At 38.5% G+C, this 26,704-nt stretch overlaps 1 protein-coding gene across 1 annotated transcript in view; it reads right to left on the bottom strand.

Moving 5' to 3' along the window:
- Positions 1-15,593, bottom strand: part of LOC124787715 (kinase suppressor of Ras 2) — a 173,936-nt gene extending 158,343 nt beyond the window's left edge. Inside the window, exons 1-4 of the mRNA XM_047254563.1 lie at positions 15,207-15,593; positions 14,912-15,049; positions 6,579-6,753; positions 5,738-6,001 (exon numbers count right to left, since the gene is read on the bottom strand). Coding sequence (XP_047110519.1) covers positions 5,738-6,001; positions 6,579-6,753; positions 14,912-15,049; positions 15,207-15,347 — 718 coding nt within the window. The 5' untranslated portion in view covers positions 15,348-15,593. The remainder of the gene's footprint in view (positions 1-5,737; positions 6,002-6,578; positions 6,754-14,911; positions 15,050-15,206) is intronic.
- Between the last annotated feature and the right edge of the window lie 11,111 nt (positions 15,594-26,704).

The following is a 26,704-nucleotide window of genomic DNA, read 5'->3' on the forward strand; positions in this document are numbered from 1 at the left end:
GAACCTGGAGAGGAGATAAAGTGTTCCCAACAGACCTACTTTCTCTGATCAAGTAACGGGTTTTGGCACAAAGACGTTTAAAAGTATTAAAGTCAGCAGAGGAAGAGTGCTGCTTCAGTAGTTGCAAGGTGTGAAGGCAATTACAGACGGCAGTCGCAATGCCCATGCTCCACCACGGAACTGGTTGCCGGTGAACAGGGACTGTCAAGAGGAGAATGGCAATGCCAACAGCACAAATTATATTTTCGGACAGATCATGAACAAGAGAATTAATGGGAAGTGGTCACTATCGCAGAAGTCATTGTGTGGCGACCAGTGTAGTGAAGGAAGATGGGGAGGGGAAGTGAGTGAAAGATCAATGGCAAATAAAGTGCCACAGGAAGCACAAAAATTAGTAGCAGAGCCATCATTAAGGGCGGTAGGACGTGAAACAAGCCGACTTGGAGCAGGAGAGGCACCACAGAACATTTTAATTTTCACTGTCTATACTTTTACAGATAAATTTACAAAACTTTGTCAGTATGACCAGGAAGGATTCAGGATTCACACTCATAGCAGAGGAAGTTCAAAAACATAACAAAACAAATTCTTTTTACATGTGAAATTTCATCATTTTTCCACTTGGTATTGGCTGCCTTTCTTTGCTGTAGGTACACTTTTCTTCATAAGTAAGAGAGATTCTTCGATGAATTTTGCACAGCATGCAAACCATACTTACAGGTGTATGAAACTCTAGAATTTCCCAAATCTGTTAAAAACTGTGGTAAAAATTGAGATAATTAACTATAAAATTCGAGTTTTCTCTAAACACGAAGTTTAAAACATAACAGCCGATTCATTTTTCCATAGATTAAATAAATTCTACAGTTTCATACACCTGTAAGTATTGTTTGTAAGCTGTGCAAAATTCATCGAACAATCTCTCTTACTTATGAAGAAAAGTGTACCTATAGCAACTAATGCAGCCAACAGTAAGTGAAAAAAAAATCATGAAATTTCACATTTAAAAAATATTATTTTTTCATGTTTTTGAACTTCCACTGCTATGAGTGTGAATCTTGAATCCTTCCTGGTCATGCTGACAAAGTTTTATGAATTTATTTGTAAAAGTATAGACAGCGCAAATTAAAATGTCCTGTGGCGGCTCTCCTTCTCGAAGTTGGCCCGTTTGACATCCTACCCCCTTAAGAAAGCACAGGTTGTGGTCCACAAAAAATTGTGTCAATGAGAAAAGCACTGCCTCATAAATGGTGATAGGCATTAAAATACCCAAGGAGGAGGAATGGACGGGGGAGTTGCTGACAGAGGGAGTCAGAGCAGCGGGTGTACGTAGCCTGTAAGGAAGGAGGTAGAGACCGCAAACCATGACCGCAAAGTCAAAGTGGACCTAGTTGGCAACTGCTTCCAATGTGGTACGAAGGGGGGTTCCATGTACTAACAATGTCCATAAGTACCAGCATGCAAACGTCACTGGAAGCCCCTAAAGGACCCACATGGTTCAGACAAAGCACAGAACCATCGAAGAGTTAGAGAGTGACCAGCAGTAAGTTGAGATTCTTGGAGAACAACAAGCTGGACAAGTAAAAGGAAATAAGGGACTGCAGGTCTGGTAAGCGACAGTAGCATCCTTTACAGTTCTCTTGAATAAGCATGGAGCGGGGATCCAAATAAGCTGGAGCCAATCGTGCTGCCAAGTCAACATCCGCCATAAATGAGGACAGAGTGACACCCATAAATAAGAGGTCAGACTCAGGTTGCAGAGGAGAGATGCTACCTCTGGGGGCACCGGAGGAGCTTTGTCCTGGAACTTATGTTTCTTCTTGTTCTTCTTCTCTTTCACAGGTCAAGGAGTGCAGGGCACCCCCCCCCCCCCCAAACACACACACACACACACACACACACACACACACAGGGGCCGAGTTGTGGCAGCACGCCTCCATTCTGGGAGACGCCGGGAGGAAGAGGGGAGTGGGAGGGGGGGGGGGGGGGCGGGGGGCGCGGTGTGTCTGGGAGGGAATCCCATCACCAGTGGGTGCTGCTGAAGAAGGGGGACACTTTTCACTTTTTCGGTTGGAGAATGGGAGTGGCACCCGGAGGGGAGGGTGTGGGGACCACAAGGGAGTGAGAGAAGAGAGAGGGCAGGGATGAGTTAAGGAGGAGGGAATAGTGGTAAAGGACATAACAGAGGCAAAGTCATACATCATAGACAAAGGGTGAAGAAGATCATATTTCTGATGAGCCTCATGGTGTGGGTACCCACATTCACCATGTAGAGGGCCCTCCATACAGCAGGAAAATGTGCCCAAAATGCAAACAGCAAAACACCCCATGTCTGGTGGGATGTTAAGCTTCACGTCACACTAATAACATATAACCTTGAACTTTCTCCAAGAAGGTAACCCCCCTCAAATGCCAGAATCAAAGGACTGGTATCAATACAATTGCCCTTACAACCTTTCTGAACATGCCGAACAAAATGAATACCCCGTCTTTCCAGACTGGCCCCAGAGTTCCTCATCAGTTTGACGGATGAGGTTCCTACGAAAAATGACTCCCTGAATCATATTCAAAGACTCATGAGCAGTAACAGACACCATGATGCACTAAGACAGTCACAAGTATGAAGGGCTCCAGATTCAGAGGCAGAAGTAGTTTTGATCAACAGCGAACCTGTCCGCATCTTACTGAGAGACTCCACTTCGCCAAACTTATCAATATTTTCCACAAAAAATAACGGCCTGGCGATGGTGGTGAAAGTATCCCCATCAGTTCTAGTGCAAACACGCAGCAGGGAAAGTGCTTCACTCTAAGCCAGTGAGCCTGGTCCTCCTCACAGGTTGTAACCAGGGAAGGGTAGGCCACAGGACCATAAGCAACATTAAATGATCCATTGACAACCACAGAGACAGCAAGATTTTTTGAAGCTTAATGCATTACATACTCAAATCATCACCCTGATACCACCCATCAAGGGCTCTCCTTGTGAGCACCAACCAGCCACAGCAAGGAGCTTCTGGGCATAGTGGCCTTTGCCAGGAGTTCCGATGCTCCAGAATGACAAGCCACTCCCAGGCATGCACTGCGAGGCAATAGCTCAGGTATTGGAAGTGTGATCCCTGCGTTGTCACAGGGCTCAGCCATATGAGTATACAACAGCCCCAAAGACTGGCTGCACATACTGGTGACCTAGCAGCACAAGGAGGGGGGCACTGCAGCAGGGAAGGAAGAGAGGGAGGAGGGGGGAGAGGAATCCCTGTGTAGATGCTAGGGAGTTCTTCCCCAAATGGCTCATGCCACAGAAAGAAAATTTAGGAGCAGAGATCAAATCCCAAAGGGGGACCAAAAATGCCAAAAAGGAAAGGTGAAAAAAGAAAGGCAACTGGAAGAAAACTGGAAGGAATACAAGAAGCCAGATGGATAGCCAGGTTGACATAAGTAAGAGCACCGAGAGAGGGGAAGGAGGGGACAGAAGAGAATAAGCACGAGGAAGGAATGCAACCTGGGAAGGAAGAATGGGCTGCAATAGTTTGGGGCCCTGTGGGCACCACACACAATAGACTAGGTTTGAAGGTGAATACAACATTTCAAAAAATAGATTAAGGACTAAATTTAATAACTTAAAAAGATATTTTAGCATATGACTGGGGAGAGAGGTGAGGTGACAGAAGGAAAAAAAAGAAAGAAAACAGAGATTCTCTCAGAATACCAGCACAATAATTAAATGAATTTGGTAAACAGTTTAAAAGTGAGAGAGAGAGAATTTAAATACCTCTGGAGGATGGATGCAACATAGTGGGCTCTGTAATAAGTCAAAGTAAGTGTGATGAAGATGAAAATAATATACAAATTAATACAAAGCAGATACACAAAGAAGGCAATCGCCTTCACAGCAGAAATGAAGTGCATGAAAATGTAGGGTTTCTCAGAGAGTCCCACAAATGAAATTATCCTGGGTTAACAGTCATGTTACTTTGCAATCTTGAAGTCTCGTTTCAATAAGTTTCCAACTCATCTCAAGGCAAAGGGGATGAGCAGGAAATTCATCAAAATGTTGCTGCAGAACAATGTTTGCACTATTCTCATAATCTAGCAACATTTCAAAAAGATAATTAATTACACCATACGTCTATGTAGCAACTGAAAGGAATTGAAGATTTAGAGAGGAAAGAAAGTTTTCAAAATAGGCAGATGTGTACTGGAACACAACAAGAAAATAAATAGATACACAGATCTGGCTACGGAGAAAACACAGATTAACATTTCTTTAGAAATACTAAAAACAAGGAAATTTTTAAAATGATGAGAGCAATTCTGTTGCCAAGACACTTTTTTCTTTCAGAGTATATTATCAAAAAAGATTTGTTGATAATAACCAAGGCCAGTCTCCAAGCAAAAACATTTCTCTAGAAGTAGCAGACAAACTACGTCATATACTCAAAATATTCCCACAAATGTTGAATCAAACTCAGAAAATAATAGGCCATAGAGCTTTTACAAACAACCCAGCAAAGGAATGTTTATTTTATTCAGTTCCTCAAGCAAGAGGATTTATCAAATTTTCCAATCTTTTGTGCTCATTACGTGAAACTTCATTTGACATTAAACTCTGATAACTTACATCTATTACAGATCCTGGCTCTGATTCTAGAAACAAATGGCTCACGTATAAATCAGAATGCAAATGCAATGAGCCTGTTGTTGTTGTTGTCTTCAGTCCACAGACTGGTTTGATGCTCTCCATGCCACTCTATCCTGTGCAAGCTGCTTCATCTCCCAGTACCTACAGCAACCAACATCCTTCTGAATCTGTTTCGTGTATTCATCTCTTGGTCTCCCTCCACGACTTTTACCCTCCACGCTGCCCTCCAATACTAAATTGATGATCCCTTGATGCCTCAGAATATATCCTACCAACCGATCCCTTCTTCTAGTCAAGTTGTGCCACAAATTTCTTTTCTCCTCAGTTCTATTCAGTACCTCGTCATTAGTTATGTGATCTACCCATCAAATCTTCAGCATTCTTCTGTAGCACCACATTTTGAAAGTTTCCATTCTCTTCTTGTCTAAACTATTTATTGTCCACACTATGCTTATCCACGTCTAAAGCGTTGTCGCATGAAAAAGCTTTTTCAGTAGCTGATCAGGTGATATTTTATGAATGTTTGGATATTTGGCCCACGAAAATTGACTTTTAAAATATAATAGCATGTAGATCCACAATGTAAGTGATAACTTTTTGTGGTAAGTTCTTATAGGACCAAACTGCTGAGGTCATCGGTCCCTGTAAGGGATAACTTACCTACACTAAGTGTTCATTACATGAAATGCCAGTTTTTAACCTGCAAGATATGAATCAAAACTGTACTAATATTCCAAAAAAAATATCAAAATTGGTCCAGAAACTATTAATGCTAGCTGACAACTGCATGCATAATAAGTTAAGCTCATTAAAGGCAATCCTTTTACATTTCATTCTGTACATTTGCTATGATTGGTAAATGTGTTTTCTAGTGTATGGTGCATAGCAACCAATATCTTGTGGCAGAAGCTCTGAGTTAGGCAAGTCATCTTACTATTTGTTCTACTGACTATGCTTAAGTGTTACCAGAAGTAATCATTTTTCTTTTCAGGTGAGCCATTATACAGCCAATGTCTATAGTACTTTGAAAATTAAATATCTAAAACATACAAAAACTATATATTCCAAGATTAAACGACAGATGTTATTGTTACTCACAGCGACTCTTGCTTACAGGCGGAGTGTTGGGTGGTGTATAGCGAGGCAGCGATGACACAGATCCAGAACCAGTGAGTGTACTGCTACCACCTGACCCACTCTGTTGCAAAAAATCCTCAGAAGGAACTGAAGAACGTGATGCTCTAGTTCTGGGAGGTCTTGGTGATGAGTTACTGCTGCCTTTCAGTACCTGGTGTCTGTCCCATGAATCCCAGTACAAGGTCATCTCTTCTCCCACCACTCCTTTGCCACACATTAGCGCCTCTGCATTAAAAAACATGTAAATATTTATAGGTACAATTCTCGTAATACAAAAAAATCTAAGTAAAAATTAGTCAGTAGAAAGGCAATAATCTGATCAAAGAACAGAAACGATAGGTACAAGCAGAACAGAGCAATATGAGAACTAGTACAATGATTGACATTAAACAATAATGGGTACAAAATTAGACAATTCCGCTATTGTTTTTGTATTCTTAATTCCAGCTTCTTTATAGATCACACCTTTAACTTACTCAAAGGCAATTACATTACATGTTTTGACACAAAGCCTTCATCAGATTGCAAGCTTTTATCAAATGATGACAGTGTTGAACATGCAACTTGCAAGAAACTAGCTGACATTAAAATGTGAATCAAATGGGCTCTAATTAGTATAAATGAGAGTAAACAACTTTACACACACACAAACAGAGAGAGAGAGAGAGAGAGAGAGAGAGAGAGAGAGAGAGAGAGAGCGCAAAAAAGTAGCTAATTCCTTTAAAATCTGTTCTTGTCCTTTTAGGCGAAAAATGTATCTTTGTAAGGTGCTGTACATGTTATAATGGGTATTTATACATACCAGTGTATTTTCTAAGGTTCTGCAGAGCACGATTGAGCCTTCTGACTTCTTCCTCCCTTGCAGTCCTCTCTTCATATGACAAATTGCACGCATTTCTGTCAAGAACCAACATCCTTATCTCCCTTTCTGATCTCTCTCTTAATGCTTCTAAGGATATCACTTTCTCGCAAACAGCCTGCCAAGACAATTCAATCATCATAAAAGCACTGCATAAATTTAAAATTTATGTAACCGAAGTACTTCATTTAATGTGTTGCCAAAACCAACTAATTCTACTTAATGTCATTAGTATTGTGAAAATACTTTTATGTATCATTACATTAGCACCTTGACATGTCAAAAGCCTATGCAAATAGGCTTACAAAATAACATCATACATGAAGAAATGATGTACTATAAATCTTATGTCAAGACAAGGGTAATAAACAACAAAGTAACAATTAGAACTTAACAGTAATGACCTCACATCAAATGGTCACTCACTGGGTATCTGGAAATACTTTGCCTTTTCTCTTGCGACTTCCCTCTAAAGTCACTTCACCAATTTCGCTGTCTTCCATTCGCATTACCACTACAAACTTAACACACAAACAGCGCTTTCCGAAGTCATAAGCCATGCCAAAATAAATAGAGAACCAATCCTCTTGCAGGGTAATATTTATTTGCTTTTAAAAAACAGCAACTCTACAAATCCATACATATTACAAAAATGGAGTGTGTGTGTTTGTTTTGCACATCTCATCCTAAGCCCCTGGACCAAATTCCACCAAACTTCTCCATATATCCCTTACTGTCATGAAACTATCACTGTTAGGGTAAGAACCACCAATCTATCATAGTTCAGGAGACACGACATCATAAACAATTAGATGGGTGAAAAACTACTACATTGTGCATAAGTTTTAAAACGTTTATTATTTACTAGAGAGACATTTCTGTAGTCAAGTCAACTTAAGGAAATTCTTGACACTTGGTAGCCCTTTTGACACCTTTCAAACTGTGAAGTGCAAACAGTTGTAGGTGAAAACAATCGTTTATAGAGCTATGAAGAGGCATTGGCAATGAAATGTTTATAAAATCACATTGTAGACATGCAAAGCAGCTGCACCCAGTGTACAGAAACAGTCTGGGATATTACACTAAAAAAACAGTTTTTTTTGTTTTGTTTTTGTTTCTAATAGGAAACTGGCAAAATGAATACCTGAGGAATGCCGGATTTGTCAGTTACTAGTGTAATAAACACAAGCAATTCTTCTGAGATGTTCACTGCTTAACAACAGTGAAATATATCGTGTCATACGACAAATGAAGTAGCTCGCATCATCACTAAGATACTAATGACACTGCTTCAATTCCCAACATAAGCTTAGACCTGCGCATGTTGCTAACTGCTTATGTTTTTGTCTCCTCCCTGTTTATTACTGAAATCTTTTATCCCTCTACATGTAGCTTAACCTTTTTCCAGTGTTAACCATAGTCTGTTTTGTCTTCCTCTTGCATTCCCTCTCAAACTTACTTTTGGCTTCTGTTGTTTCTTTCATTAATTCCATTCCTCATTCAGTGCATTTCCACAACTTTACACTATCTATTTTCATATTTCATGTGAACTGTTTCTTGTATTAATGCGATTTTTCAGTTTTTTTTTTTTTAACTTTTGTGTTTCACATTTTGTTTTGAAGTTTCATTCCATCTTGTCTCACTGTGTGTCTCTTGACTTGCAATCCTAACCTACTTTCCCACTAAGTTTTTTGTTAGAAAGATTTCAAATCTACCCGTTTGATATCTTTCTTGTGACACCAAATGACAAAGTTCCAGACATCCAAACCTCAAGATACATCCTGCTTGTATGCACAGCAAGAACTGTTGCCACCTTTCCCACTGGAAAACATACCTTCAACTTTTTGGCTGCTGCAGACAGGCTTGATACATGCTGAGCTGTGCACTGTATGATTATCGCTTAATGCATCTAGCTGTGCTAAGTAGCCTACACCTTGACTACTACTGTGCTGGGGCTACCTGAGCGGCCTACCTCACCCTGTGTTGAATATTTCTAGAATGTTTTTTGCATTGTTCTCTCTTGCTGCTCAAAGATTCGCCCCTGAAACATTATTACAGGTGAAAAAATTAAGTTTCTGACTTAGGGCTGCCTGCCAATTAACAGCTGTTACAAATGCGTAGGGATTTAAAGATTACTTTTCCTTCAGTAGTTTCTCACACGTTTTTGGTAACCCATTCCAATAGTCATGTGTTGCTTTCAATACAAATCAGTGTTTCAGTGTTCCTTCACAGCTATTTTCTGTTGCTGTGTAGATTGTACTATTTTGTTGCGTGTGAAGGTTGGAAGTCATCAATAATACAGTTTTTCATTATGGTACTTTCACAGACAAGAGAGATCTTGTCACTTCGTGTGGTGAACAAAACCTGTTGATGGTATACATTTTCATGTATTGGTGTTCATTGTGAACCACATTATAAACTTTTGAATCTCTTTTATTGTACCATGAGCCTCCTTTGGTAGCTTCAAGACTTATCTTTCACTAAACTAATCGAGTGCTGAATCGCTGGAGGTCCATGACAGACTGCCACCACATACAGTATATCTAAAGCAGGGGTTCCCATTTTTTTTCCTCAGAGAGCACTTTGAGACTCCTGGTATTTTGATGGAACACCTTGTTTTGAAGGCTAATAAAATTTTTTAAAAATGAGAAAAACTTTTTCTTATTCAATGATTACTTCAATTTTGAATCATAGCTAAAAATGTCAGTAAAGATGCCATGTTGTTAATAATTTTTCACAGTGCACTTACTCACTTCCCGCAGACCATCAGTGTATCATGGAACATAGTTAGGGAAACCCTGATCTACAGAACAGCCCTCACTTGGTAATATGTTTCCTGAATTTCCAATACCTTCTTGTCAATCAGAAATGCATGAATTAGCTCTCTGTAATGCAGTTAGTAATATTTCAGAACTGCAATGTAATTTCTAAAATCAGGTGTACATAATCCAAACCTTTCATCTTTTCCTGTGTGTTTTTGGGTACACCAATTTACCCATAGACAGCCACAAAGGACAAGCTGTGTAGGGGGCCTGAACAGTTTATGGAAATGCTGTATGTGAAATTTAAAATCAGATCTTCAAAGCACTGGAAATCATTTTGTATGAACATTTTAATATCAATTTTGAATAGTTCGATGACAATAAATTTCCATTTATTGTTTTTGTTTCTCTGAAATAGTGTTTGTTGTATTTTTACTTTCATGTAATGCACTAACATAATACACATCACAGCACTTCAAAACCTCCATTCGGTATTTGTCAGCACAGTGTTTTCTGTCAAAAATAACATGAACAGTGACAGGCTGCTTCGTACATTCACTAGTTGACACTTGTCCCGAAGACAAATCATCAATTGTGTGTTTAAGTGAAAGAAAACCATTTTCCAATCAAATCTGACACTAAACGTGCTTTCTTTCTCGGTGTTTCAGTATCACTTCTGAATTCTTTAGATTTGGATGATCTACCAATTTCTTCTCTTGTTAAAACACAAGACTGTATGGTTACATATGCTGGAATAGGTGGCTTAAGACAGTTGCTTTCAGAATCTGTGGAGGAGTCATTATTACATTGACATCAAACAAGTCACCCTCACTGTTGCTGTTCATGAGTATTTCCATTAATTACTGTTGGTGTGATGGATGGCATTAACCTCTAAATAAGGAGAAATTTAAGTTAATGTACTTAACTAGGTAAAATACTCCCATAATTTTCGACTGCAGCATTATTAGTGTGCTTCATGACATTGTCACATAGATCAAATCTGTAGGTGTAATGTTCCTTAGAAATATGAGATGGAATGAGTATTAAAGAATGGTACTAGGAAAGGAGTAAGGTCCACTTTAGTTTATTTGAAGGATTTTCGGAAAATGTAGTTCATCTGTAAAGAAAACCATGTATAGGAGCCTAGTGCGACCCATTTTGAGCACTGCCCAAGTGTTTGGGATCTGCAACAGGTCGGATTGAAGGAAGCCTTCAAAACAGTTCCAAGGCAGGCTGCTAGATTTGTTAATGGTAAATCTGAACAACATGCGAGTATTACAGAGATCCTTTGGGAACTCAAATGAAAATCCCTTGAGGGAAGGCAATTTAGAGATCCGGCACTTGAAGATGACTGCAGAATGATTTTAATGCCACCAACATGCATTTTGCATAAGGATCAGGAAAATAAGAAAAATTATGGCTCATATGGAGGCACACAGACTGTATTTTTTCCCCTCATTCTATTTGCAAGTGGAACTGGAAAGGAAATGAAATGGTACAGGGTACTCTCCACCACGCACCATACAGTGTCTTGCAAAATACACTCCTGGAAATGGAAAAAAGAACACATTGACACCGGTGTGTCAGACCCACCATACTTGCTCCGGACACTGCGAGAGGGCTGTACAAGCAATGATCACACACACGGCACAGCGGACACACCAGGAACCGCGGTGTTGGCCGTCGAATGGCGCTAGCTGCGCAGCATTTGTGCACCGCCGCCGTCAGTGTCAGCCAGTTTGCCGTGGCATACGGAGCTCCATCGCAGTCTTTAACACTGGTAGCATGCCGCGACAGTGTGGACGTGAACCGTATGTGCAGTTGAGGACTTTGAGCGAGGGCGTATAGTGGGCATGCGGGAGGCCGGGTGGACGTACCGCCGAATTGCTCAACACGTGGGGCGTGAGGTCTCCACAGTACATCGATGTTGTCGCCAGTGGTCGGCGGAAGGTGCACGTGCCCGTCGACCTGGGACCGGACCGCAGCGACGCACGGATGCACGCCAAGACCGTAGGATCCTACGCAGTGCCGTAGGGGACCGCACCGCCACTTCCCAGCAAATTAGGGACACTGTTGCTCCTGGGGTATCGGCGAGGACCATTCGCAACCGTCTCCGTGAAGCTGGGCTACGGTCCAGCACACCGTTAGGCCGTCTTCCGCTCACGCCCCAACATCGTGCAGCCCGCCTCCAGTGGTGTCGCGACAGGCATGAATGGAGAGACGAATGGAGACATGTCGTCTTCAGCGATGAGTCGCTTCTGCCTTGGTGCGAATGATGGTCGTATGCGTGTTTGGCGCCGTGCAGGTGAGCGCCACAATCAGGACTGCATACGACCGAGGCACACAGTGCCAACACCCGGCATCATGGTGTGGGGAGCGATCTCCTACACTGGCCGTACACCACTGGTGATCGTCGAGGGGACACTGAATAGTGCACGGTACATCCAAACCGTCATCGAACCCATCGTTCTACCATTCCTAGACCGGCAAGGGAACTTGCTGTTCCAACAGGACAATGCACGTCCGCATGTATCCCGTGCCACCCAACGTGCTCTAGAAGGTGTAAGTCAACTACCCTGGCCAGCAAGATCTCCGGATCTGTCCCCCATTGAGCATGTTTGGGACTGGATGAAGCGTCGTCTCACGCGGTCTGCACGTCCAGCACGAACGCTGGTCCAACTGAGGCACCAGGTGGAAATGGCATGGCAAGCCGTTCCACAGGACTACATCCAGCATCTCTATGATCGTCTCCATGGGAGAATAGCAGCCTGCATTGCTGCGAAAGGTGGATATACACTGTACTAGTGCCGACATTGTGCATGCTCTGTTGCCTGTGTCTATGTGCCTGTGGTTCTGTCAGTGTGATCATGTGATGTATCTGACCCCAGGAATGTGTCAATAAAGTTTCCCCTTCCTGGGACAATGAATTCACGGTGTTCTTATTTCAATTTCCAGGAGTGTATGTATGTAGATACCAAACCACCCATAAAATAGCTGATAAGAAAAACAATGTGATGCCACTCATGATGAACAGAACACAAAGGAAATTGAAAAACAGCAAAATGAGATCACAACTGATAAAGTACCTTAACACAACTCAACTCAGCAGTGAGAAACTGGTTGGCGAATCCACTGCAGACAAACTCATCAACAGCACACAGGCATTTAAGAGGTAGCTCAACTACACTCTGGATTAGCACTCAAGGGGTAGCAAGGAGATCTGAGTTAATCTGTGAACAGTGCCCAAGGAAAACTCTAAAGTTGCACTTAAACATGTCAATAGCACACTGGCGAGCAGAGCGGTCAAGCAGAATAGTAGTTTTAGGGTATGATAATATATTTTCCTGAATCATTGCAAGACATGAGACTCCTAAGAAAATCATGCATCCTAAATCATAAGAACAAAGAAATGAAGGCTGCGGTTTAATACTCCTTTGACAACAAGGTCATTAAAGATGGACACAAACTCCGATTTAAGAAGGCCCATCCCATCATTTGCCTTAATTACAGGGAAACAACAGAAAGCTAAACCTGGAAAGTGAAGCAGGAATTTGAACTACTGTGTGTACTCAGTGGCTCCAGTACTACCAACTACCAACAAAACTGGCACATTTCAACCTAACTTAGAAATACGCTAAAGACCACAACCAAGTTTTGGGGGGGGGGGGGGAGGGGGGGGAGGATTGGAGGAAAAGAGGAGGACGAAGGCCATTATTTCACCTTAGTCCACTACACCTCTTCTCTTTGTAGATTTCATAGAAATTCTATTTATCCAATTTATTAAATGTGAACATGTGAACACATCCACAAATCTTTAAACTATAATAGAGAGGAGAAGAGGCTGCGGGGTGGGGGAGGACAAAACAGTACTGTCGCTTTACTTTCCAAAGCAAAACAATTACTGTATCCCATTAACTGTATCAGCTTTCCTCTCTAATATCTTCACCTTCAAGCTTTTCTCCTCCTCCAGTCTTCACAAGTGGGTCCCTCTCAAACTTGGGTCTGAGTAACCTGGCCCTCCCTTCAATCTTCCCAACTAACCAACATTATTTTTATTGTTACAATTAGCAGTAATTGGAATTAGCCTAATGAATGTAAGCACTGGCCATTCATTCTGCCTCCTTGTAATTTAAAGAATTGCATCCCAAACATTGATTATATAGCAATACAGATTCTATCGGTATTATAAAGAGCACAAGCTGTTAAATCAATAACTTGGTATATGTTTACCTCTCTACACCAATACTTCCTTTCAACCACAAAAAGTGGCATTACTTAACCCATTATTTTTTTGCGATTTATGGGATCGAAACTCTAATCCTGAAGTATGTTGTGAAAATGCATGACATTTAACACGTAGAGTTCTTTCTACATACTCACGAGTATGAAAAATAGATCCAAAACTTCAGTTACAGAATATGACAGGCAGACATCAAAAAGTAACTGAGGAGGATATAAGTTACATCTAAAAGCATATGCCTCCGACCAGCAAATCATTCATCATCTGCCATATCATAGCATTTCACACCAAACCAGCAAATCATTATTCATCTGCTGTATCACAGCATTTCATTGCACACTTGAATAATGAAGTCACTTCAGTGAATTTGTAATTATTAATAAGGTTGTCAATTAACCACTACATGATAGCTTTTATCCAGATGTGGTGGGTCAACTGAACCTTTTGATACCACATGGAAGATTCATTCCGTAACACAAGGATGATAGGGTGTGCAATATTGTATGTGCCTAAACATTCAGGGCACAAAAATTGCCAGCATTTATTTTGCATCTACATTATTTTATCAAATAGAAGTTGTGATGAAAGATCAAGTTCTAGGATAGGCAGGAAACTGCCAATCTGGTCATGAGATGGCAAACACAACAACCAAATCTTAGATGTGTGTTACACACTGACTTGTAGTGTAGCCCCGTCTAGACTGAAAGTTGAGAATTTAGTAGAGTTGATGAAGCAGTAATGAATGATTCAGTCAATGTGATGTTGCTATCGACTGTCTGAGCAATATTTAGATGACTTGTGGTAACATAACACTAACAGAAACCTTTCTGCACATACCATGTAAATTTACACTACAACCAAAACAACACAGTAGTAATTAATCCTGTATCAACTCACTAAGATGGATGACAGCTAAAACAAAAATCTGCCTCCCCATATCAAAACCAATAGTTTCCAGCCATAAAGCCCCTAGGCTGGTTACAAAAATATACGGTATGCCTACATGAGCAGTTTATATAATACTAGCACAGACGTCCTAATGCTGGCAACCTATGTAAGATCAAACATTTTATGGTGTTAATTGTGTAGGAATAATGTTGCTGGCATGCATTGAAAGTCTTACGTTGTAATGCTGAAATGGGAGCATGAAAACAGATATGAGTTGGTGGCACAAAACTTTTTGTGAGAACACAAATATACACACTTACCATTAATCAAAACAATACTGAGTAAATAAACATACACTTAATATACCATTGAGCTTGTGAACATACCTTTATGGATTCAGGGCTGAGACCTACAACCAATAACCACTGTCTTAGAGATGGCAGATGTCTTATCTCAGGTGGGAGTGAATCTCCAAGTTTTGCTTTCGTGACCAGTTGTTTTGAAAAGAGCTTTATCAGTTTTCCCTATAAATGACAAAAAATGAAATATTTTCGAGTGTATGCAGAGAAAACACAAATTAAGGAAAGCAACTGCCTACTAACTTTGAACGTAATTTTCTAGCCTATTTGCGACAGACATGCATTTTCATAGCAAAAAAACAACAGATCACAGTAAGCTCACCTCTAACGTTCTGATTTCTTGCTGTGTAAGTTCTGCACTCGTTGCACATTGTGTTCTCAATCCTTCTAAGCGATTAGCAGAAATGTCAATCATTGACTGGCAAACATCTAAGGCATGTCGTTCGGCATCCTCGTCCGCCATCGCACTTGTTAGACTAGCCGCAAAAATATTTCATCTTGCGATAGCAACCACCCATCCACTTTCAACATGATACGTGTATGACTGAAAAGTAAATACATTTTCCAGATTCAAGTCATGATAAGACATGCAGCCATCTTTGAGATATACTGTGTCTCGTTTATTACGAGATTTTGTGGAGGCGCTTAAGAAATACGAATTCACAATCGTGTCTGGTATTTTTCTCAGTTTCAAATTTAGCTCACAAAATGTCACTCCTCAATGACGCATGCTTAATATCGATTACTTCTAGTACTGCATGTTTCCATTGTACTACTAATGCAGTACATATTGTGTTACTAAACTTTGCGCACAGCACTGCGTGAAACTTTGTATCTTCTGCGACCTTAATGGGAAATCTTTGTCCACAACACCGCGAACATTTAAAACCGGCAACGTTTCTTTAATATATTTGATACTGATACCATCAGATCTATGCCTTTGTCCTTATTACGTACTTTTAAAAGTCATACGTCAGAAAACGGTACAGCGCTGCAATAATTTATCAATTTGCATGGAACATCTTATTAAATAACATAAAGAGATATACGCATATTTTGGTGTTCTGTAATTCGCACATCGTGCGACATAGACATTTTTTTCAACAATCGAAAGAAATATGGGCACATACCGCGGCACAGCGCGATTAATAAATTAAGAGTAGCGGTATACTGTAGTAATGGTAGTAGTAGCTTTATTCATCCGTAGATCTCCTTTTACCAGGATATACGACATGTCAAAGTATTTGCAAATTTAGATCAATTTAAAATAGGCTTATTCGTATACACATATATTTACAGACTTCTAGTAAGACACAATCATTAGATTTACTCCTGGTATACAATACTTTTTTTTACAAATAACTTATTAAATAATGTAATGCCACATTGTTCACTCATATCTCACTATCAGTCACACTATAAAAACCATCTGGGATGTCATCAAAAGGGAGTTGCGAAAAAAAGAGGAGAGTGTATCCAGCACAGAAACAAGACAGTGCGGTAATTTAATTAAAGAATCGAATGCAGCTGCAACAGTCTTACATGAGCACTTTCTAACAGCTTCTGAGAAATCTGACTGTTTCAGGCTATGGACCTTCTGAAAAGATCTGGTCTGTGCAAAATTAATCAAATGCTCATAGCCCCAGTTACAGTCAGTGAAGGGAAAAGGATCATCACTAAAATGAAAACCAAAATGTCACCTGGCTTTGATAATATCTCCACTAAGGTATTTAAACATTGTCATAATGCCATTTGTGTATTATTTTGCCATATATTTAATGAATCCCTTCGACAAGTTATTGTCCTTGATAGAATGACGTTCACCATTGTTCAAGAAGGGGGAAAAAACTGATGCTTCTAACTGCCGCCCTATATCCCTTTTAACATGCTTCTCCAAAGTTCTCGAGAAACTGATGAATAGAACACCTGAATTTCCACAAGGGTCTCAGTCAATGCCAATTTGGTTTCCAATCAGGCCTGTCAACTGATGATGCCATATTCTCCTTTACTAACCATGTTCTAGAAGCGCTGAACAATAAATTGGCTTCAGTTGGTATTTTTTGAAACTTAACCAAAGCCTTTGACTGTGTGAGCTGTGAAATCCTCCTTTCAAAAGCAGCCTATTATGATTTAACTGACACAGTGGGAACATGGCTCAGATCATAATGGCTCTGAGCACTATGGGACTCAACTGCTGAGGTCATTAGTCCCCTAGAACTTAGAACTAGTTAAACCTAACGAACCTAAGGACATCACAAACATCCATGCCCGAGGCAAGATTCGAACCTGCGACCGTAGCGGTCTTGCGGTTCCAGGCTGCAGCGCCTTTAACCGCACGGCCACTTCGGCCGGCGCTCAGATCATACCTGACTGACAGAAAGCAGAGGGTATCGCTGAATCGCGAAGATGGCCGAAAAGATTAATCTGGCTGGAGAACAGTTAGTGTAGGCCCTTTGCTCTTCCTTATTTTTATCAATGACCTTCCTCACTGTTCTAAGGCTACCATCAAATTTACTCTTTTTGCAGATGATACATCCCTTGTAATTGAAAATACACCTGAAAATGATATTGCATCATCTGCAACTTGGTGTTCCATGACCTCCATAAGTGGTTCAGATGCAACGGCCTAACTTTAAATCTAAAAAAAAAAAAAAACTCAGTTCATATATTTCCATGGGTCTCACAAAGTTCAGGATGACATAAGTCTAAACTGTAATGATCGAGATATATGTCAAGTTTGTTCAACAACATTTTTAGGCCTCCAAATTAACAATAAATTAAATTGGTCTTGCCATATTTTGGACTTGAGAAACAGACTTAGTTCAGCAACTTATGCTCTACATAAAATAGCAACAATTGCTAATAGTGCTTCTGTTAAGGCTGCTTATTTTGGCTATTTCCATTCATTGTTATCCTATGGCTTAATATTCTGGGGTATCCAACCAATGGCAAATAAAGTACATGTAACTCAGAAAAGAGCAATTCCAATTATAAGTGGAGTTAACAGGAATCATTCATGTAGAAATCTTTTTAAAACACACAAAATATTAACAACGACCTCACCATGCATCTTATCCCTTATATGCTTTTCAGCTAAGAACCTACACATGTCCAAAACCAATACTTCTTATCATGACTATGACAGAAGAACAAAACATGTCTGTCATTTTGATAGCAAAAATTGAGTTTGATACAAAAGGGAGTATACTACTCAAGCATAAAGGTGTTTAATGCACTCTCATCTGACGAGTAAATTGAAGGAATATCTTCTGGAAAAAGCGTTTCACTCTCTTAATCAATTCTTTAATGTAAGACTCTAACTTAGATGTAATAATTTACTTGTAATATTTGCTGTTGCCACTTTATAACTTAATACATCTTACACCAGTATGGGAATTCGTGTTCAGGTATTTGGCACTATCAAATTCCTGCTAATGTATAGTTTGTAACATGGAATATTGTAATTTATTGTTTTATCGTTTTATACCTCTGTTTTACCATAGAAAATGCTTAAGCCTGTAACTATTAACATACTTTGTTTCTTACACACACACACACACACACACACACACACACACACACACACACACACAAGGGTGATCTGTGGGCCATTTTGTGTACCGCAACTTCCCATTTGCTATCCAGAAAAACTATGTCAGCATCCCTCCATAATGAATGAGATGTTGAGCTCAGAAAGAGGAAGAGGTGTTAGTATTGTGCTATGAATAGCTTGGGGTAAGTATTTCTAGAAGAGAAAAAAGAAGGAAAAATACAGAAAGTGAAGGTGTTACGTGGAAAGTTTGATATTTTATAATCATTATTATTATTATTATTATTTATTTGTATAACATTTTTTATCAAACCACTACTCTGTTTTAGCTAAGTAATCCTTCAATTTATAAAATGTATTGCATAACAGATTCTTTTTGGCTGCCTTTTTAAATAAGTGTATTTTTGCAAATTCTTTAATCTCTTTTGGTAATTTATTGTACAGTTTTATTCCTTGGTAGAAAATGCTGTTTTGAGTTTTATGTTTTTTTTCTTGGTAAATGTAAGTTGAGTCTATCTCCTGTTGCATGGTCATGGTCACAGCTGTTTGTGCAGTAATTACCAATGTTATTTTTGATGTGTACAACTGACTGGTAAATGTATTCAGATGGAACAGTTAAAATCCTCAGTGTTCTGAAAAGATCTTTACAATGAGCTTAACTAGTATTTTTGGTTATTATTCTTGCAGCTCTTTTCAGGAGTTCGAAAATGGTGTTCATAATTTGTGCATTTGTTCCCCAAAAAAGTATGCCATAGCTAAAAATTGAGTGTACATATGAATAATATGCAACTAAAAGACACTGCATGTTACACACTGATGTTAGGATTCTAAGGACATAACATGCTGATGACATTCTGTTTGCAAGTACCTTAGTGTGTTCACAACACTTCAACTGAGAATCAATATTCACTCATAGAAATTTTGCATTTGTTAAAGTCTATAGAGGTGCCATCTTCATTTAATTTAACATTGTCATTTTTCCTCTTCAAACTGAAGTTAATGGCATTAGTTTTCTTTATGTTTAATGTCACTTTATTGCTTATTGACTAATCATAAACTTCCTTGAGAGTTTCATTTGCTTTCTCGGCAAGGAGTTCTCTTTTTTCTCAGTGACTGTAATATTACTATCATCAGCAAAGTGGATTTTTGTACCATCAGTAACACTACTGGGAAAGTCATTGATGTATATCAGGAACAGTATTGGTCCTAATACGCTGCCTTGCAGAACCCCTATATTAATGTATTTTGGTTCCAATAAGTGTTTTACTAAAGGTTTGAATCTATTTGAAGTATGTGTTATCTCTACTCTTTGTACCCTATCTGTTAGGTATGATCGAAACCAGTCATTAGCTGCCCCTCTTATTCCTAATGCTTCTATTTAATAGAATCTTGTGGTCGACTGTATCAAACGCCTTAGAAAGATCCAAAAATAAGCCTGTAAATCTAAAAATGTCGCATTTAAGATACAGCAAAGAGTAATTACTAACATCATACACAAAGTAATAATTTATTTATTAAATAGCATGTAACTCACTGGTCACTGAGAAAGTATCTACCTCAACTCGAACATGTATGCTAGTCACAAGATAAAATAAGCATTCTAAGTAAAATGACTAAGCAACAACTACATGACAAATAAATCTTTTTTTAAGTGTATGTTGAGTGTACTTAAGCAAAATGAACAAATAGTTTTACAGCACTTTTTAGTCTATTCTTCAACTCCTGACTATAAATATGCACATAGAAAAAAATATTGTACACGATGTTCAGATCCTTCATCAGAAACCTATCTGTATGAGCTAGTTGAAAGGATCGCCAGAGGCAAAACAACTGTAAGACTTCTATACAGGTAATATAACAATTGGGGCAACAAGCTTAGAGGGGTGCCCAAGGCCAAGATTTGCATCACAGTTATCAGCGAACACTGACACTAGTTGAAATGTAACATTGCATAGTGAGGAAGGGTAGGGGGTGCCAAATGATGTGTTGCTTGTCTGGAAAAATGTACTCGAACCCGCCCTGACCATAGTACTAATATCTATGGTCAAATGCCAACCTGCGAACAAACCTTGCCAAAACTGTCACTGCAGCGCTAGGTTTTGACATCTGCAAGCCTATGAGTGACAAAATTGCCACTCTCCATGCATTCTCTGTCCCCCATTTCCTTTCCAATTATCGACACAGTGACACGTATAAATGGCAGCAACTACTTTGCAACATTGCTGTGCGCAAAGACGATATTGATCACGATATTCTAATAGGAGAAGTGGAAAAGAAATCAGCACATTTCGACAAAAAATTGTAAGATTAAACATGCATAAATATTAAAGCCCAATAGATGGGAGGAACTCAGTCAAATAATATTTGCAAGTGCTTGGGACATCTTGTTTTTAGCTGGGACAGATGATACCATGTTCGTATTTTCGTATATTAATACAGGTAAATTACAAAGTAGTTCATCACAACTTTCAACCCACATTCGAAAATACTGAAAATAATTCTTTGGATGTTGTCATAGTTTATGATACATTGTGTAAAACTTTCTATTTATTAGCCTGTCACTCCAAAGGGGGTATTCCAGCTATTCCTTTTTTATGATATTTTATTTTATGTGTCATGGGTTTGCAAATCCATTTCGACAAATGAATCGGATTTCAAATAAAATTTAGTGACTGTCTTCCTTCGTGAGTGCACTTCATTCTGAAGATGTGACATGACAGTGATGGAAAACTTTTTGTCACAGTGACAAAAATCACCCATGCACACTAGCCCTAATAATATGACTGAACGAAAAAAATATTAACTTTATAATTGTTGATTTCTTTGTTGTAAGATGTCATATCAACTATCATATCGAAATGATCTATTGACGAATAAACTAAATGGGAAAGAGAAGGCTGCATATAAATCTTAAGGAAATCCCAAAGTAATCAAAGATGTGAATCTGATGTTGTTGCCACATTATTTTAATAACAGTTTTTTTTGGAGTGGTTATTTGTGCTGCAATATGTATATAAATATTCGTTTCATAAAACGAAACTTCTTTTTTGCTGCAATCTATATTTGTTTCTGTTTCCAGACATATTACACCTTTTGCATTAAGGTACCTTCAGGGGATTTAGTATGGAGTAATGCAGATTAGTTTTCCTATGTGATGCTTATAGATTAGAAAACAGTTCATGCCATAATGTTTACAGGAATAAAATTTCAACGTAATGCCATAAACCATTTTCTAATCAAAAATATTGTATTATTCAAGATTAAATCTACTGAAGACACCTGAATGTAAAAAACAAAATGTGTCTGGAAACGTGAACAAATATAGATTGCAGCAAGAATTAGGTGGTTCAGTTTATAAAACGAAATTGTTTCAAATACTTGCTTGAAACAAAAAGATGCAGAAGACGGTATGTGATCCTAACACAACATTAACGACACACATAGGCTATTTACATGTTGCTTCTATTAAACATTGAGTTTTGGTTGTCCCAGTGGCTCCTAATTATAGAATAAGATATGTGACACAGTTTTATTCACCCGCAAAAATGAACAAGTGGAATCAGCGTGATATACCTCTGTAATTATTTTAACAGTGTTGGTATGTAATGTTTTGAATATATCAACAGTAATATTAAACCCAATAAATAATTCACACTGGTCATGATGTTACATCATGTACCATCCCATCAAAACATTCTGAAATATATTTCAAATGCTGGCATCCAAACTGGCTATCCCATCACATCATGACACATCAGGGTTTCTCTGGAGAAAAGTTTTGACAGCCATGCACAAATCTCCATGTTTCGTTTTGTTGTGGTTTTCGCGTTTGAATTCAGTTGTTTGTCGTTCGTTATCAGCTATAAATTGTTTTGTTTCGTTTCATCTCTCCTTAAAATTTATAATACATATCGACAGACTGATTGAAGCAGTCTGGATTTTACAACACGAGTGTACTAAATTACTGGCGTCTACTACATTTATAAAGTGAATTTCGTAGATACCACTACCATATTTAGTATTTTACAATGAAATGGATTGCAACATGGGTACAACTTGAAGTGAAAAAAGTACTGTGGGTAGAATCAGATGACTAAGTAGGTGGAAGTTATTCGTATGTTGTCAGGCATTTGTAGTGTTACATCAAGAAATATAAAGAAACCTTAGACACTGCAAGTTGATTGTTTAAGTATGTATTTGTGGCAGGCTTCTTTATTGTTAAGTTGCTCTCTGAATTGTGTGTGAATCAGTTTTGTAAGCATCAATGGTCAATATTTATGTGGTTTCACTAACTAACCCCAGCACAGATTAGGTACTTGAACTATTAAGAGTCAAATGCAACACATATAGAAAACCTTTACATCGTGAAAGGAAACGTATTGAGGGAGATATGACTATTCTACAAAAATTTGCAGTGGACTAGCAACTAAATTTAACCTTAAGGAAACTAAATATTCAAAGGATGTGATGGCAGTTCACAACACTGTGTCCCCTTTAGTAATTCTGGGTGTAGTTTGATGCAATAAACGATGAAACTGATACTTTGACTTTCCAAAATAAAAGTCCAGATTCCTGATCCTCAACCTCCTTGCATAGTATGTGAAATTCTATTTCTGCACCATGTCATGACATTTTTTCGGATCCACACACTTTATATGTGTTGTTTTGCACTTCTGTCTCCCTTCTCTAATATACAAGCTATCCCTGCAAGCTGCAAACGATTACAGTCTAATAAATGACATTTTCTTACAAATGTGAACTTCAGCAGCCATGTATAAAATAAGTTACTGCGTTGTGTATATATACTGCATGCATAAAAACAGTTGAAAATCATCTTGCAAAGATCGCGATTTCCGCAAAAAGAACAGTTGAGGACAGTAATGCGAGTTAAAATCACGTGACTTTAACTGGCTTGAAATGCAGGGATGTGACCAACAGTGTGAATAGACCTTACGTGACAGAACTGTGTGATGGTGCCCTGACGTACAGTGTGAATTGTACTTACTGTACCATACATTTTCAATTGAGAGCGTAATTTCCCAACCTATTAGAACTGAGATGCAGACCACTTGATTCAATAGAGCTACATTGATGAACAACATCAGTTTCACCATAGTGTTGTTAATGCAGTCACTGCATTGCAGCAGCATAATGCAATCAATGTTATTGTTCATGTGTTTTCAAGATTACACCATTTTGTTAGCAGCAGAGGCTAGTGGTTTCTTTTAAGTAATTTATTTATAACAATTTGCCATGGCATTGAAGTTTTGCTGTATTTTTGTTTTGGTGATATATTTAAGAAGACACACTAATTTGTAATAATTAGACAAAGAAAACAATAGTCTATTATGAAACTGTCAACAAAATTCGTTTTAGAAATATTAAGGATCGTATTATCAACATATTACTAAAGATTACAGGGAACACTGAAACAAGATATGAAACTTCAAACTTTTATAGCTCATTTACTGTTCACATGACTTGGTAAAATATCTTCTTGAGAAAATTTTATTAAGTCATAGTACTTTCAGACAGCAAACTACTCAGCTGAGTATTTTTTACATCTTTCCTTGGTAAAACAATGTACTACCTATTCAACGATTTTAAAATGGAAGCTAGTAACTGTATGTCAGAGACTGAGTACAAGCTTTACTTGTACACTCTCAAAAGTATATGGGTTTTGAATCATTACTTGACGTTTAAATTTCAATGAAACTTGCATTAGAAAAGTGATGTGGCTTCCTCACATTGTCATGCATAGTACTTAAGCTGTTGTTGGTGTACTGGTCACTGCTACATAATGACATGGATAATATAACAACTAGTGCTTTACTGTTGTAAGAACGTAATCAGAAACAAAGTGTGAAGTGTTCCTTGACTGTGTGGGAATGCAATTCTTTAGCCTTGACCGGTTTTCAACTTAAATAAAGAATAATCTGTCATGTTTCATAATCACTACCAAATCTTGAATACACATATAGAGTATAACATTGTATCACAAGAACAAACTAAAGCCTGTAGTAGATTTTTTTATTAATGTTATCTACAACCACAATATGTTTTGAGTAACAAGAGGTATATTTTACAGAATTTGTTGCTGTGGTATAAAGTCTAGGCTAATGCTATGTTTCTTAGAAGTCATGTAGTTTGATGGAATAAAGCAGACCAAAAAAGGTATCACTTCACTTACCATCATCACAATGCATAATCCAAAAACTTCCAAATTTTGCAATGTTTCTTATTAAATATTGCTAAAACATTTATAAATCTTGTAAGAAATTTAAGCTAATCCACAAACAAAGAATGTTGGTTTACTGAGACAATTTTTTTATTTTATCTTCACTTTTTAACACAAATAATTTATAGTAGCTTTATTCACATGAAACACATTTGCATCTACAAGAAATAGTGAAATTACATTTTTCTAAAACTGTAAGTAACACACACACACACACACACACACACACACACACACACACACACACACGTAACCTTTCCACCAAGATGTATAAAACAGTAAAAACAATCACATTCTTGAGACATATTTTCATCTATGTTGTTGTTGTTTTGTGGTCTTCAGTCCTGAGACTGGTTTGATGCAGCTCTCCATGCTAATCTATCCTGTGCAAGCTCATTCATCTCCCAGTACCTACTGCAACCTACATCCTTCTGAATCTGCTTGGTGTATTCATCTCTTGGTCTCCCTCTACGATTTTTACCCTCTACACTGCCCACCAATACTAAATTGGTGATCCCTTGATGCCTCAGAACATGTCCTAGCAACCGATCCCTTCTTCTAGTCAAGTTGTGCCACAAACTTCTCTTCTCCCCAATCCTATTCAACACCTCCTCATTAGTTATGTGATCTATCCATCTAATCTTCAGCATTCTTCTGTAGCACCACATTTCGAAAGCTTCTATTCTCTTCTTGTCTAAGCTATTTATCGCCCATGTTTCACTTCCATACATAGCTACACTCCATACAAATACTTTCAGAAACGACTTCCTAAAACTTAAATCAATTCTCGATGTTAGCAAATTTCTCTTCTTCAGAAACGCTTTCCTTGCCATTGCCAATCTACATTTTATATCCTCTCTACTTCGACCATCATCAGTTATTTCGCTCCTCAAATGGCAAAACTCCTTTACTACTGTAAGTGTCTCATTTCCTAATCTAATACCCTCAACATCACCTGACTTAATTCGACTACATTCCATTATCCTCATTTTGCTTTTGTTGATGTTCATCTCATATCCTCCCTTCAAGACACTATCCATTCCGTTCAACTGCTCTTCCAAGTCCTTTGCTGTCTCTGACAGAATTACAATGTCATCGGCGAACCTCAAAGTTTTTATTTCTTCTCCATAGATTTTAATACCTACTCCGAATTTTTCTTTTGTTTACTTCACTGCTTGCTCAATATACAGATTGAATAACATCGGGGAGAGGCTACAACCCTGTCTCACTCCCTTCCCAACCACTACTTCCCTTTCATGCCCCTCAACTCTTATAACAGCTATTTGGTTTCTATACAAATTGTAAATAGCCTTTCGCTCCCTATATTTTACCCCTGCCACCTTTAGAATTTGAAAGAGAGAGTTCCAGTCAACACTGTCAAAATCTTTCTCTAAGTCTACAAATGCTAGAAACGTAGGTTTGCCTTTCCTTAATCTAGTTTCTAAGATAAGCCGTAGGATCAGTATTGCCCCACGTGTTCCAATATTTCTACGGAATCCAAACTGATCTTCCCCAAGGTTGGCTTCTACTAGTTGTTCCACTCGTCTGTAAAGAATTCGCGTTAGTATTTTCCAGCCATGACCTATTGAACTGATAGTGCGGTAATTTTCACATATGTCAACACATGCTTTCTTTGGGATTGGGATTATTATATTCTTCTTGAAGTCTGATCTATAAACAAGCATATAAATTCCACTCATCTGCTGTGATCCATGATGTCCTCTGTGACATCCTGAGTTTACATTGGAAAGAATATAAGCGACCTGGTATTGAATATTATCTGTGGTCGTTTTAATTACTAGTGTAATCTATGATGCTCATAAACTATGCCATTTATTGACAATATGTCGATATATGAGAGTGTGTTTTCGGTGGCACATGAGAGACAGATTAAATTGTCGGTAGAGGGCTTAGTAGCGATGATATTTTTTTTTCCTCACAAATATTTTGCTGTTTCTCTCTGCATTTAGCATGATTTCCAAGAATAAGATTAGGCAGGGTCCTGAAACCACGAGTTAAATTATTTTGAGTG

This window comes from Schistocerca piceifrons, chromosome 1 (assembly GCF_021461385.2).
Source record: "Schistocerca piceifrons isolate TAMUIC-IGC-003096 chromosome 1, iqSchPice1.1, whole genome shotgun sequence".
Lineage (NCBI taxonomy): Eukaryota > Metazoa > Arthropoda > Insecta > Orthoptera > Acrididae > Schistocerca > Schistocerca piceifrons.